This window comes from Strigops habroptila, chromosome 7, assembly GCF_004027225.2.
Source record: "Strigops habroptila isolate Jane chromosome 7, bStrHab1.2.pri, whole genome shotgun sequence".
Taxonomy (NCBI): domain Eukaryota; kingdom Metazoa; phylum Chordata; class Aves; order Psittaciformes; family Psittacidae; genus Strigops; species Strigops habroptila.
Window position 1 is genome coordinate 47468981 of NC_044283.2, and position 16090 is coordinate 47485070.

A 16090-nucleotide genomic window follows, 5' to 3' on the forward strand; every position below is an offset into this window, starting at 1 on the left:
ATAGCAGAAAATCTCAGTGAGCAAATGTGTATTTCGGACAGCACAAAGCCCACAGTATTTCACAATGAAAAAGAAAACGTGTCAATCACTTCAGGCCAGATGCCCCACCCCAGACACCTTCACCCAGTGAAGGACATATAGAAAGAAGGAGGTTTCCATGGAGGAAGCCAGACGAATCATACAGTACCAAACACCACTTTCTTCCAGGTATATGCTGAGATTCAAAACTTTCAGTAAAGTGCCTAAAACTGAGCCCAGTACATTATTTCTACCCTAGAACACTTTCATCACAAAAAATTCTGCCTTTTCTAAGAATTTCGTGTTTATAAACCTGCTTATTCTTCTTCAGAAGAATAACACTGAAAGGATCAAAATATATATGGTTTTCGTCAGTTCAGAACAGACATCGCAACAGCTGTCTGACAGAACACTTCCAATCCAAGAAATCAGTACTGACACAGCAGCGTTTGCAGACAGAAATAAACCCTTTTATTGGACAAGATGACAAACTGATTTAGTAAGGGGAAAGAAAAAATAACGGACAAGCACTCAGGCGTTTGACTTGGCTAATAAAAGATACTGCTTATAGAGCTTACATTCATGTATTCACAACAAAAGGTGTTCCTATGTGGCATTCTCTACTGCCATCTTCAGGGCACCAGAAAACACCGCATCTCAACAATGATTTTCATTGCTGCAGCACCAAGTGTAAGGTAAGAATTGGCTGCCTACTTCCCTGAGGGGATTAATAATAACTGGAATCTATCTGAAAACCTGTAAGGACATACATTCAGCAATGTTATCTGACGGGGGGTGTGTGTGCACGTATCTCTATATAGATATTTATACCTTCTCATTGTCAGAAAGACAAATGTTTTGCAACTAGAAAATGACACAAACATCCACAAATTAAGTATATTCCATTTATAAACTGAACATCTTATTTATGAGAGTGTGCTGCTTCATAACACTGTATTTTACCTTTATAAACACCCTATTAAAAAGTAAGTTCAGCATCAAGGCAGAAAGAAAGAGAAGCAAACCACATACCGTAACATTCTTTGCGTGTGGTTAGTGTCACAACCTTACTCAGCCTCTGAACCACAAAAGAAGATGGATTCCTCCCTTTGAAGAGTCTTATATAAAGAGTACTACTAAGCAAAGTGATTCCATTAGGCTTACCATGCTGAGTGAGGTACTCAACTATATTCCACACAATTATTGGGATGCCATTCTTGCTCAGTCCCTGCTGCTGGAGCTCCAGAAGACTCACACCAAACACCTTTGGACAGGTTGTGTCCTTCTGCTTGTTCAGTGGAAATGAGGCTATCTTTTTCATGTCCTCCTTCAATCTCACAGTTGATTTGCTTTGCTTAAAGGAGCAGAAGAAAAAAGTGCATTAGACACATTTGTTGCAGGTGGTTTTGTAGTTAAAATATAAGCACATCCATCAAAACTGGCTTCTATGCTCCAGAATATGGTTTTGGCCTTAACTTCCTTTTAACACACAGGAAAAACTCTGTGAAGTAGGAAAATAAAAATCAACCAAGAAAAAACTAGAAAAGTAACTTACAGGAAAAGAGTGTAAGGAGTCTAGTTCAGGGAGAATGACACACTTTTGTATGCAAGCTTGTTACTAGAGTAACAATTGGGAATTGCAGGAGGCTGCTGTTCAAATTCATGCAGTTCACATGGGTTACAAAAACAACTGGACACACACAAATATGTAAAGTCCCAACACACCACAATTACTTCAGGTTGTCTCCAGGATGCCTGTCAGAGTCTCAGAGAGTACTCCCTAGGGATTAATTTTGGCCACTATCATGTGAGATGGATTCTTATGAAAGATTTTGTTATATTTTGTATGTGCTAAGTCTGAAATTTAATTACTGAGGTTTTAATTTTAGAAAGGGATTATGTAATCTAATCACACATAATAAGGGGGGTAGAAAAACCACTCCACGATAAACCTTTAACTGCATACATTCCATAGGTTCTTCTGGAGGTGCATTCTCTCAAACTTTGAGTTGCAGTGACAGAGAAAACATGAGAGGGTAGCCAATGCAACCCAAAGGAATAACATAATATAGGATTAATTTGTAAGATCAATAATAGGCAGGAATCTAACTCAGCACACAGTGTTGCACGTTTGTTTTTCCATTGATGAATTCCGTGATGTTTCTGACACTACACTGCAGGAACCAGGGCCCACTGCTACCGTGGAGTTCAATCTGCTTATTTAAGGAGTCCACTGTTAGCATGATGCTTAAAAATGAACTTACTCCTGCTGCATTCTATTAACAAACACGTAGCAGAAACCTTACACAATATTGTACAGTTACACAATGAAGTGCTCAGACTCTTGACTAAATCTTGGTACCTGACTACACCAGCTGGATTTTAGCAAGGTATACATCTCTTCCTATGTGAGACGGTATTTTTACTGCAGTCTGTAAGCAACATGAACACCTTCACTGATGCTGCTATTAAGTATGACTGTCCTTCTTTCAGATATAAAACGATCTGGCAGTTTACTCACTTTGCTGTGTTTTTCCCCATTAGCCACAGCTATTTAGAGCTCATGTTGTTCTATAGTCCCAGGTCCTATGCAACACTTATCTGATCTTTACAAAAGATATTGCTTGTATAAATATCATAAATATGTCTTATTATTTGTAAAACATAACTTCAATATATAAATAAAACCAGCATTATTGTGACCACCTTATAAATATTTATGACAAACAGTAGACACACCAGTGTGTGAACTAAAATTTGACTGACTTATTAAAATACCATGTTCCCATTCAGGATTAAATGAATAATATATGATTTTCACTCCAGGCAGACACGTGTCAAGGCAAAAAGCATGTAGCCTTGGTTAAACTCACAAGACAGCAAAAAGTTTCTGAGAAACTCAGAGCAGTTTCTGAGCAGCTGTGATGCTTGAAGAGCTTTTCCAATTAAGGCCCCAACTAGCCTCACAATCTTACTCAGCTACAGGTTTCCAGCCTGTTTCCGTCTCAGCATTTGAAAACCTGAGTCATGGAGCTGGACTGGAGTCACTTGGGGAAACTCACAATTTAAGTTTGCAAGAGAACCAAGAGACATTTCCCATGTCCACAGGAACAGCAGAGGAAATTTTTGAGCTTGTTTCAGGATCTGGAGAGGATGAGCTAACTAGGAGTAAAAAAATTACGCAGTTATCCAAAATATGCATCTAACCAAAATCAAAACGAAATCACCCCCTCAAAACAGCTCCGAAACAAAGAGGTCAATATTATATGATCTTACAGATGGAAGGTCGGATTTTACGCAGGGAAAATTTGACCAAATATTAGTGCAACTGTTACTGATCACCAAGACTTCATCATCTGCAAAGTGCCGCCCAGACACACGTCTGGAGTTGAGAAAAGCTATTTATACGCCACGGGGACGCACTTTTTCCACTCATCCAACAACCTTAACACAAGGAATAATGCAGCGCCGCTGCTCACTGCCTGAAAAAATGCTAAAAACGGAAAAAAAAAAAAGCTTGAAATCGCCTTGATTAATCTTCACTTTTCCGCCAAGGAGCGGCAGCTGCCGAAAAGGGAGAAGGAGAGCGCTCGGGACGAGAGAAGGCACCGGGCCCAGGCCGGCCACTCTCCTGTTCCCCCCCGCCTCGCAGGGGACCCCGGGGAGGGCGGCGGTAACCGGCCGCCGTCCGCCCGCCACTGCCCGTCCGCGCTCCGCAGCCGCTCCCCTGGCAGCAGCGCCGCCGCCCCGGCCCGTCCGCCCAACCCCTACTCACGCGTATGGCCAGCGCCCCGGCCCCCATGCCGGCTGGCGGCTGGTCCGGCTCCCACAGCCCTCCCTGGGCACCCGCCTCGGTTTGCCCCGGCGGCCCCCTCAAGGCGGGAGGCTCGACCCCAGCGCACCGCCCCGCCGGCCCGCCCCTGCGGCCTGCGGGGGAGCAGGCCCTGCCCCGGCCCCTCTCGCGGGAGCCGCCGGGAGGGCTCGGCGCGGAGGGCTGAACGTAAGGAGTGCTCCCGGGCTAGTGACAGGCCAGGGACAGGACTCCCGCATGAGCCGGGAGCAGGCAGGCGGCAACTGCCGCTCGGTGTCGAGCGGGGAGAGAAGGCACTGGAGGTGTGAGAGTCTGAGCTCGATCAGAACCGAGCCACCGCTGGAAATGTCACCACAAAACCCACTCTCAGCCAAATAGCTGCAGCGAGGCTGTGGTGGAAATCGCTAGCGCGTCTCGCTCTCGCACGCTTAAAGGTTAACAGAGCCAGCCAGTGTGGCGTGGGGTCAAGGCAAGCCAGGGAAGCCTCTGACGGCACAGCCAGGCATGCCAGGGGCCCAGCAGAACACCATGCGGAGCGGTATTTGGCCTGAGTTCATAAAGCGTGAAGGGGTGTAAACATACCTCCCCCAATTGCCCATGGTTTTCCAGCTAGGGATATGTCAGTGACATAAGAGAAAGGGAGAAGAGGAAGGGGAGGACACCCCACCCAGCTAGGGACTGCCTGCAGACACATCATGGCGGCCACAGGAAGAGGAATTCATTCCCCCAGTGCCCCGCGCCTGGTCAGCACAGGCTGGAAACAGTGTTTGTCCTAGGAATTTAAAGCACTTCTCCAACCAGAAGCGTGAAGTTGTGGGTATTTCAAATGCTTTACCCTTCTTTGTGGAAGAAAAGCACATACACACATGTTTATTTATGTATTGGCTCAGATGCAGGCATTGCTCTACAGGGCCTTAGCATGGAACTAAGAGTGAAGAGCTTTGGAAAGTGCCTCTCAGAAATACCTGCCTCTGGTACAGTGACAAAAGGCTGGCCAAGTAGAGAAATAGGGAGGAAGAACAACATTTTACTGAGCTCTCCATCAGAGGGAAAATGCTAGTTGCAGGTTTGAGTTTTCATTCACAATTTATTAACTACTGTAATCAGAATCTCCTTCATACTCAGTTTCTGTTTTCCTCACTAAGCCAGTCTAACCCAAAGTGACTACACGTCCTCAGATTGCAAGTTTACAACAGAGAGTTAGCCTGTGGCATTGGAGTTTCCTTTTAAGTCCACTAGGAGACTTTCAAGGTGAGCTGATGTAACACCCTCCTCCTCCTCCTCTATTCCCCTCTCTACTGTAAGCCTCTAACATGCTTTTCACACAAATCACACAGAGGTCTCCTCTTCTTAGTCCTAATTGCAGCTTCACAGTATGACCCAATGGTATGCTTCAAACTGTAATCTGGAGGGTGAATGATGAGAAACTGCAACTCCCTGGGGACTTCAGGGGTGAAGAGTTCAGACCTGAACCTGCAGTGAACAGCAGCTGTGGCATTAAGGCTTTTATAAATATATGGTGAGAGGCAGCAGGTACATTCTCATTCTATAAAAAGCAAGACTATTCTATAAGAAAACAAGCAGTAGTGGCAGCAGCCCCAGAGCCAGTATTGTGACTGGAGTACAGTATATTTCCACCACAGCTATTTATTAGAGCTGGAAAAGTCACACTTCTGCTAAGTCACCAGAGCACTTGGGGCTATGACATGCTGGTAACTTTTCTCTGGGTTAATAAAGACACTTCTGTGCTTGCTTAGTCTTGAGAGAGCTGAAGGCCAGCATACTTGTCTCCTGCATGGCAGAAGAATGGAAACCAGACTGAAACTTCCTCAATGTTTCCTCAAAGGCCTTTGTCTCCTCCTAACTTTTCCTGATCAGCACGCCTGCTTCCCCTGTGCAGGGCAGAATAAGATTTACCCAAACTTTTCCTTAATTCCATCTCACAAGTAAGTGGATTCCTATGTATAAGATCCCCATTATGCTATTTCATGTTCCTTGGCTAAGGTGCTGCATCAGAAAACTCTCTCTTTTCTACTCCTGAGGAATTTTAGTCTGCATGGACAGCACAACTGCAGGATGAATACTGATGCAACTTGTCATGAATATGTCTGGAGTCATGAGAGCTCAAATCAGAGCAGATGCATTGTGAAAGACTGATGAGGAGTCTATGAGACCCACAAGTTGAGTATCACTAGCTTTTATGACATACCATGCCTCCCTACCTTTGGTCACACAGCTGTTTCCTATAGTCTCAGCTACACTGTTGACATCTGCGTGCAAGAAGCACTTGATGGCTTTTTAACGTGTCTATCTCTTTGGGGGGGTGGGGGGGAGAGTGGGGGGCAACAGAATATATTCTCTGGCTGAGATACCTCCGTCATCTACTCTAATTCTACAGAACAGCCTGCAAAGGACAGACTAATAAAATCATTCAATGAATCAAGAAAGGAAAATACAATGTATTTTTTTCCCCCTTCCATTTGTTTACAAATAAGGCATTTAACCTCAGATGTTGAAACAACATTCCCAGAGGGCAAGAACAGCTGGGGTAGTGTTAGAAGTTCAAAGGAACTTCCTCACACCAGTTCTGTGAATAATCTATTATCTCTGCTATGCATTATGCTGCTTTAACCTGACTATTGTTCACCATTTCCACTGTGACATCAGAATTCAGGACTCATTTCAAAATAGCCCTCATAAAAGCGGGCTGCTGTGAAATAAATGTCTTCTGTCAGCTCTGCTATCCTTGAACGTTACTCTGTTCTCTCCTGGCTAGCCCATGTAGCCAGCCACAGGATACTTACCATCAGCTTCCTGGGCACTCATGAGAAGGCCAGTCCAACTAAACATGGGGCATACTCCGGTGGCCAGTATGGCGTGAGACCTGGCAGCTGCGGGCGAAAGGAGGAGACAAATCAAGAACCTTGAAAGATCAGCTGGAAACTTCCAGAGCAGTGCATCTGGCTAACAGGCTTCTCTACCATTGTGTAACTAACTGGAACTTCTCATCCAAAAAGCAGTGACAAGACAACTTTTCTTCTTAAAAAAATCCGTAAAACCAAACAAAAAATCCCAAACAAACAAACAAACAACAAAACAAACAAAAAAGACATGCAATGAAAAGCATGTGATTCATAGAATGGTTTAGGTTGGAAAGGACCTTAAGATCATCTAGCTACAACCCCCGTGCCATAGGCAGGGACATCTTCCACTAGACTAGGTTGCTTAAGGCCCTGTCCAACCTGGCCTTGAATTCTCTTTGATCAAGACATTTATGTGAAGTATTGAAGTATTACTGAACTGGTTTGGCTCAGTAGAATACAGCTATAAGGATAAGAACCAAGGAAAACCTAATAGCTATCAAATAGCTGAGCACAAAATTAATGTATACTTAAGCAGCAGCGTTACCAGCATAGTGAATCAATGAGATGGAGACAGTCATACTAATTACAAAATTATTTAAAGTAATACCAGGCTTCTTCAGGCTTACCTAATTACAAAGTTAAACATGCCTATGTGAAACTTTGATGTTTGAGGGTTTGGTGATCTAAGTAATACAGCTGTGCTGAGAAACAGTACCATTGCAGGACTGTGTGATAATTTAGGTTACAGTCCAGGGAAAGCTGGATTTTTTAAAACAGCAATAGAGTACCAGGAACAGGAGTACTGCTGCTGCTGCCACCCCAGCTTGCAGCACAACACAGAAATGTCACCACGCTCCCCGAACCAAAACTGTATCACAGCAATTAGCTTTAGTCATACTAAAAATCATGGTGGCTGTTAAACGTATGTGGGAGGCTAAAAGCAGAAAGAGTGTTACACAATTTCTGCCTAAACGCTGCCTGACAGCCAAACTGCCTCCGAGGACTCTACTCCTCAGTAACACAGCCTACGCCTGCCTTACAAAGGAAAATGCGCAGAGGCTGGCACTTGGGTGTCAATACTTGGGCTCAGCCTGGCAGTGGTCAGCACTAGCAGCAGGGCCCAGCATCCCCAGGCAGCAACACTGGAGAACATAAAATAAATACAAATAAACAAACAAATAAATGAACTAACTTCCCTGAGCAGCCAGGCAAATTGCTGCTGCCTTCCCTGCCAGCTCCAAATTGATCAGCTTTCTGTGTATCTTTGCTTGTTAACATTCTCTGACCTTCAGTAGACCAAAATAGACTCTGTTTTGGGGTCAAAAGAAGGATGACTTTCCCCAGGATGTTGTTCTCGTAAATAGATTAAACATCTTTAAATATCTAAAACTAATGTAATTTTTTGTTTGTTTATTTGCTTTTGTAAACAAATGCATGGCTATCTTGCGCTTCTGCATGAAACCCAGAAACTGAAAGGGACTAGAAACTAGCTTGTTTTCACTCATTGGACAACATTGCATTGTCCAAATGGAGAAACATCAAAAGCCACCCGGCAGCACATGGAGGACAGAAAATTAAACCCAGCATTTTTGAGAGCTTTGTCACTGAAAGATGGGGCAGGACTTCGTTGTTTGGCTCTTTTCCAATGTAAACCCTACAGAAATGGCAGGATGAATTTTGAATGTCTTCACAGCCCCTTTGCCCTTCAAGGCAGAGAAGGATGGAGGGAGAAGGAGAAATCTGATATGAGAGTCATGACCGTAAAGTAAAAAAAACAAATTCCTTTTCTTGAAACACAATTTACGGTTTAATCAAGCCTGCATACTTGTGTTCTCCTGTTCAATATTATCTTGTTATCTATGACATCCCACTTTATTTATACAAAATTTCCTTTAGAAAAAGTCAATATTTGTTAGATGCACTCATTACTACATGTGGCTTCTTAAACAGAGAATACTCTGAATGATGAGTATTTCATCATATAAACAGTAATGTAAAAAAGCAGAAAACCAGATGATAAATAGGAAAGGGATTTATAAATAAATTATTTTTTATTGTAGGCGAACAATGAAGAATATCCAGTACCTACATTTTAATGTAGGTTTGGGGTTATTTGGGGAGGAGAGGATGGGAGAGGAAAGGGATTTTTTGGCTTCTGATATGTGAAGCTTCATTTTCTTTCTCTCCTTTCCCTGTTTGCTTTCTTTCCCCTGCCAGATAACTGTAAACACAAATTTCATCAAAACAATACAACATTTGATCTCTGTAGAGCTCCTGCATCTTGGAGCAGACCTGTGAGAGTGATTAGAGCTACACATAAACACACCAGTGGTCCCAAATTGGTGATGAAAGGATGTTTTACCTCATAACATGGATGATGCAAGGTGGGATTTTGGGTGCTCAAGTCCCTTTCAACCTCCTGCATGTGTGCTAGGTCTAAGAAAATGCTGGCTAAAGGAATTGCTGAGTATATTAAACACTTGCCCTTAGCTCAGAAGTAAGGGGAAGCTTCATTACATCAATATAAAGAAAATAAATATGTGACATGATATTTTCTGCCAAAACCTTTCAGGAGCTGCCCATTGCTATGTTGTGAAACAGCCTATTACTCGTTTCAGCCAAGCTGCTAACCACTGCAAGCTAAAGATCAGACAAGGGCAAGGGCCTGTCCCAGCTACATTTTAGCCTGGATTTCTTCCCTTGGCCACTTGGGGCAGAACATTAGTGGGTATTTGATGACTCTTCAAGTTGAAAACAGAAAATAAAGCAGCTTATGTAAGTTTAGAATTGATTGAGCAGACTAAATCAATTGTCAGCTATTAGCTGACTAATCGCTAGCTCACTAATCTCTACTTAGTGACATAAATTCACATAGATATTTTTAGAGAGAGGTTTGCTTCTTACTATTGCAGCAATGATTCAAAATTTGACGTAGAGTTATGAGTTGCTCAAATGGTTTATGGCCAACTGCATCCCAGAGATGTTTTAATTTCAGCAAAGATAAGAAACAGAATTGTTTCAGACCCAAGCATCCCTCAAACAGCAGCAAAGCAGACCACCAGCTATTATTTAGGAATTAATCTATATTGCCAGCATGCACGCTCCAAGCAAGAGTAACAAAAGGAGGCCCCTGAGTGGGCAAGGATCATAGAGATTTCATTCCTGCAGGGGAAGAAGCCTTTTCGTACCTGGTCTAAACCCGTGCTTATATCCCCATCTTGTGGCAAAATAGAGTGGTTGCAAGGGAGCGAAAGAAAATTGCACTTCGTAGCCTAGGGTAACCACAGTTTCACAACCAACCAACAAGCAGCGATGCGTAAGGCACGTCCTCTTGGCTCGGTAACTGCTGTCATGCAGTTTCTAGTCTCACACCGGATCCCCTGCCTCCAGTTCTCCTGCCACTTCAGTTAGAGGGGCCCTGTCTTGGTCAGTAGGGAAAACGAAACAAAATAAAACAAAAATCAAAACCACAAACCACAACCCCCCCAAAAAAATTGTTTCTAAAAATGTCAGCAAAATTCCATTCCAAAGACTTTCTTTCCATTGATGTAGAAACAGTCTCTATTCCAGCACTGTGACAATTAGTTTAGGAAATCTGCTTGCCATACTTAAGGAGCAACATCGTCTTCCAATCCTGTTTAACAAGGGAAGACCTGAGCTTAAGTCTATTAATTTCATAGACTACTGGTAAGTTTTGGATCAGGACTACAAGTAAAACAGGAGGTAAGAGATGTGGCTGCTGTGAAGATCAGAACAGGGAATGGGTCCATTTTTCTGGAAGACACTTTCTTGAGAGACTAGCCTTACGTTTGCATAGCAAAGCCTTCTGGACTGGGGCTTGCATGCTCAGGCTGTACAGACAACCTTGTTATGAAGTTTGTATGCACAGTTTCTCTCTTCAGCCAGTTTCTAGTTACCAGAGGTTACAGTGAGAGCTGACACTAATGATTACATGATGTTACATTTTCACACTGCAAAGTATATCAAAAGCATTCAGTATTTTTGTTTGTTTTGTTTTTCCTTAGCTTTTAGGAATGTACATTCTGTCTCATATTTAGTTTTTAAATGCTCATCTTTCAATGGCCAGCTACATGCAGAAGACTAGGTTTTGTTTGTTTGGGTTTTTTTGCCTGGAAATTTCATTTGTTATGAGTGTGAGCTTAATCTCAGGCCTTTTCCCAGGCAAAGCCAGCAGCTATGTCCCCACTGCTGCCTGGCCCAGGAGATGGCTGGCAGCAAAAGCAACAGAAGGCAGGAGGGCTGGCTACTACAGCAGTCAGGATTTTCTGTTCTTCAGTAACCTGTTTTTCATTGCCTCACTGCACTACAGATGTAAAAGCATTTCCCTTCAAAGAAGCCACTCTCCAGCATCCCTAGAGACATCCCTGATTTTGCTGACACAACTAATGCTCAAAGCCCCCTCAAAAGTCTACCAAAGTTATTTTCTTTGCTGAGGATTTTGCAATGAGGGAAATCCAGCTGCCAAGCACAAGACCTTTGCCCTGACTGTTGCAATTGTACTTGCAACAGCTGGCAAATAAGAGTTATTCAACACTTTTCAAGTGTAACTGGGGGGAAAAAAGTACTTTCACATGTCTGCCAACTCAAAATACTATGAAGTCTTACCCAGAGCGGACCATGGCTATGAGCTTCTATTAGTCAGTCAGAAAACTTTGTTCTTACTGGCAAATGTTGTCTCAGAAGAGGCTGTGAATCACAGACCCAAGCCAAAGAGGCAACAGAAGTCATACGTCTTTTACTGCATGGTAAATTGAAGCATGATCAATAGGAGACAAATCTGTGGGCTGGGCTTAAATAGAACTTCTACGCATGTGGTGGGTTTTGATGTTGTCTTGAAAATACAAGTCTGTGTAAATAACAAAAAATGTCTCCGACTACCAGACTGCAGAGAGCTACATCTGATGCTGCTAAAACATCCTGTCCGTTAATGTGTATGAGCAGAGAACCCCACAAACCAGTATTTGGGCACTGGAGATGAAAACCACTCGAGAGAATTTGCACTGTGGTGCAAACGTGTGACACTTGCATTAAATCTGAACTTGCTTTAGGAATCTCTGCTCTATCAGGAATTTGTCATTGCCCACAAAAAAGCATAAGTCAAGCTTCATAATAAAGATCTGAGGCCTTATTGTGGCTACTTAGCTGCTCTGCGGAGGGTAAGAAAGAAGATCTTGTGTTGGCTGCCACTGCCCTATGAGTTGTTTTTACTTGTATTTTTAATTTATCAGTCATTTACGAAGTGTGTAAAATAAGCACTTTGAGAATGAATGGCATTTGCCAAGTTGATTTACTATAAAAGTGTGCCACGTGAAGCCCACTCAAATGGCCTTCAAAAGCAACTGTAGCAAAACCATTGATGTACCCTGTCCTGGTTGCAAATTGTGCATCCTGGAGCCAAGCAAAACTCAGAGTCGTGCCAGAGGCAAGTTTTGCAAATCTGATTTTGTCCAGGTTTTACAGACTTCTTTACTGGGCTTGTTCATTGCTCTGAAAGCTAGTACCAAGGAGAGACCTTGGTTAGCACATGCCATTTTGGCTGAAAATACAGTATTTCAACCCTGAAATTCCCCCACCACTTCCCACTTCTTGTTGACATTCTGGCCACATGACTCCTGCTCCTATCCGTTGCTTTAGCTGGAAGTCAAAGATGTGCTTTGGCTGTTCTACGATAATGAACCCTAGTGAAAATCCTAGGATGATATGTGGTGTATTTTCAGCTGAATCAAAAAAGATATCAAGTCTGCTGTTTGAGGCACAAGCATAAGCATCAGCTGCATTACTGTGTTCAGTACTGCTTCATGAAAAGATTAATTTCAAAGAAGACAAGTGCAGAAAAGAACTAGCAGGATGAAATGGGGAGGAGAAAATTCAGTTTGATGTTGCAAAATGAAGACTAAAATCAAATATGATTGCTTACTGGCACAACATAGTAGAGGAAAACACCAGAGAAAGGAGAGAGCTGTAATGTATGGAATAACATTAGCAAAAATTCAAACTGGCATATGCTAGTGAATAATTTTAGGGTAGAAATAATAAAAATATTTAAAACCTAGCGAAGTTGTGGAGTAGCTTTTTGGATGGAAGAGTAAAGGCAAGAAACCTATCTAGTCCGAAGGTGGACTATGTGACAGGGGGTGCTGTTGCAGCAGGAAGCAGCACTAGGGACCCATCAGATTTTTTCCTGTCCACGGTCCAAGGGGAGGCTCAATAAGGAAAGACACATGACATGACAACCCCAGGTCACAGTGCTTTACAGGAACTGAGTTTCCAAATATTTTTTTCCTCCCAAGTTTGGGACTTTCCCTTTTTCAGCGAAGGAGGACTTATCCATGGGGAACAGACACGTTCCACAAACATGCTCATTTAATCAAGAAGCTGTTTTCCACTGAAAAGTAGTCCATCTGGAAATTTTCAAGAAGCCTGGGTGCTAACATCTGCTTGAACTGTAAACCCCTTGGGCAATGGCCTTGTCTCCTTGTTTCTTCAGTGCCAAAAACCACTGGCAAGACAGACAAATAAGGGATGACTTGGACAGCAGACATGCCAGAGCAAGGAGTTCTGCAACAATGTAAACCATATGATGAACCTGACCATAGAGAACTCAAACTTGACTTCGCAATACACAAGCTCTTAATGGAATAAAGCTGAATTAAAGGGTAAAATAATAAATAATAATAAAATTATTGCTTTCAATAAATCAGCCAAGGATTTTATCAGACAGAACAGGAGGCATTTCAGGAACCCAGGCAATAGTAAAAGGCATGTAATTATTTGAGAAGTAATTCTCTTCCAAGATGAGAAAAACTGGGATTGAAGAGACTGTTTTTCAATTATTCCATTATAAGATCATTCTGTTTAAGAAAAAAAGTTAAGTTTTATGCACTGCAGCAAAATCCTTCACTTATACTTTCCTGCTCACTCTTCTGTGAGTCACATAGGGTTCTGAATATCATAGGCACCTGGAATAACAAATTTTCTTCCTGGAGAAGATGCATCCTCTGGCAGGTCTTCCACATTTTTGCCACCTACAAGCATCTTGGAAATGTACTTCAATAACCTTGAGTTTGCACAGGATTCAGCTCTTTCACGCAGCTTTTAAAAAGCTTGATTATCAGGAAGATGTGCAGGGGGTGCTCAGCCACAGATTTCAGATTCATTTTATGATGTCATACTGCCTACAGCTCAGGAGTTCCAAGTACAGTGCATAATTTATGGTTGCAACCCAGCTTTTTTTGCTGTGTCAGCTGGTCAAAAAAGGCATACCAGTGTGCATATATACACACACACAGAGTGTGCTTCCTGCTGTAGAAAGAAAGAGGATTCTTCATGCCCAGGAATTCTTGTGGGAAGAAGTGGAGGCAGCAGCTCTCCCCCAGTGCATCCCTGCTTGTCAGAGCCTGGCTGAACAAAACCCGGATGTGTGCAGGTCTGAGTCCGACGTGATTGATTGCTCTGATTTACCCTTGGTTTTTTCCCCTCCACAGCCTTCTTTCCTGCTGTAACTGCCAACTGATTTAGTGCCTGTGCTGGCTCAGAGAGGCTGTAAGGTCACTTTTACTGTATTGTTCCCACACAGTGCCTAATGATTTGGAGTTGCAGCACCCTTGCCTATAAAAAGGAACATAAAGCAACGGGGGTTGCTGCCACTTGCTGTGCCTGTCCTCAGCAGAGACAGAAAATCTGTATGCACAGATAATTCTGTTTATGTTTCACAGCACAGAGGCATATTGAGGGTCATACAGGCACCAGACAAGGTCAGCAGAAATAGTGTATCTTGGATGTAGATGAAACACAATTGTCAGCTTTGGGCATTGCAATTATAAAGCCCACTTTCATTGAATAACTGTATTCACCATGACAGGAAAGGAGCACACTCCCCATTTCACAGTGAAGGTATTGACAGATGCTGCAGTGTCCTTCTAGCAAGACCTCTGTATGCTTCATTTGCAACTCGGGGAAGGAGTATGCCCTGTAAACACCCAAAGCAGTGGCCACTCACTGCTCTGGCTTCCCAGAGAGCAACTACTGCTACTCATCACCCACCCAACACACCACACAACCATGGGCAGTCAGACAGGAACACAAATGTTCTTCTGAAATTTCGACTCAGCACTTAGTTCTCAAGGGTACTCAGCACTAGTACCATTGCTGGTGGTACTAGACGAATTTTCAAAGACAGTGGTGGAATTGCAGGGGAGTGTAGACTCTCCAAAGAATTCTGCTCTTAGAAGTGTGAATTCAAGTACCCTGGTAGATGCATATAACACCACAGCTCCAGCACTCTGAATGCTAAACCAACACTAAAATGCCAACGCAGTATATGGAGGTATGTGATAACCAGCATAGGGATGCAGCAGTGACATACACTACCTGAAGGACCTCAATGCACACTCAGCTCCTTGGGATCTGCCTTGATGAGTCCCCTTAGGGGAAGGTGAGGATTTGGAAGAGGAGAAAGCAGAAACAAGGTTTTTTTCATGGGTCTCTGTAACTCATTGTCTTCTGCGAGCACTTGCTAGTAATTGTTTTCATGCTGGATTGTGCATGAAATGCACCAAATGCACACATAATGGTGCATTTCCTCATCTATCCAACCTCACAGGTTTGCCTATCCCACTCTCTATTCTCTCCCTACCCAAGCAACATCTTCCTTTCCCGCTGTTCAGAATGGGGTGGAAAAAAGATCCCTCCTCACTATTGGCACAGGGAGTCTCAAAGAAAACTTACAGGTCATTGCCAGTGGGCTGGAGACATTTTCACCTGTGCAGGAGTACAAAGAAGGGGCCTGGAGGTTGCCTTGTGTCAACCAGTCTAATCTTCACTATTGATTTTTACAGAGGTTGGCAGGAGATTGAAACATGCACCCACCCATCAGGGCACTGAAAGCAAACCTTCTCCTGAGGAGAGGAGCACCAGAGCTTGGCCAGCTCAGGGCCACAGGGGGAAAACCCCTTTTTCAAACCACCCTGATTCATGGACGGCCAAATTAATGGCACAAAGGCTAACAAGTCCCATAAGAATTCCAATTAGATGCAGTTGCCGTTGATGGCCTGGCAGGACAGCAGCAGGGGGGCTGGAGAAAGTCACTGAGCTGAAAAATATGCTGTGTATGCTGATGGGGGAAAAAGGAGGCAGAGCATGGGGAAACAAGGGACGTGAGGTCTCACTAAGCCCAGGAACTAGCCAATAGCAAAATTGCCTCCTGTTGCCTGCAGTGAATGCCCAAGTGCTTCTGCAGTGATTAGCAGTGCTGAAATACTCCACAAGCACTTGTCAGTGTTTTAGCAACATTGAATCATAGGTTAGCCGATTAATTGACCTTCCCAAGGACTAAGGTGCTTGTTCACAGCACCACCACTTCCCCATGAGACCATTA

General features: G+C 43.3%; 1 protein-coding gene across 6 annotated transcripts in view; it reads right to left on the reverse strand.

The window, feature by feature from the left end:
• The window catches only part of FAM13A (family with sequence similarity 13 member A), a 129221-nt gene extending 125344 nt beyond the window's left edge, over positions 1–3877 (reverse strand). For all 6 annotated transcript variants that reach the window (XM_030492013.1, XM_030492014.1, XM_030492012.1 and 3 more), the window contains exons 1-2: positions 3794–3877; positions 1183–1372 (exon numbers count right to left, since the gene is read on the reverse strand). In XM_030492013.1, coding sequence (XP_030347873.1) covers positions 1183–1372; positions 3794–3820 — 217 coding nt within the window. In that variant the 5' untranslated portion in view covers positions 3821–3877. The remainder of the gene's footprint in view (positions 1–1182; positions 1373–3793) is intronic.
• Positions 3878–16090: the final 12213 nt, after the last annotated feature.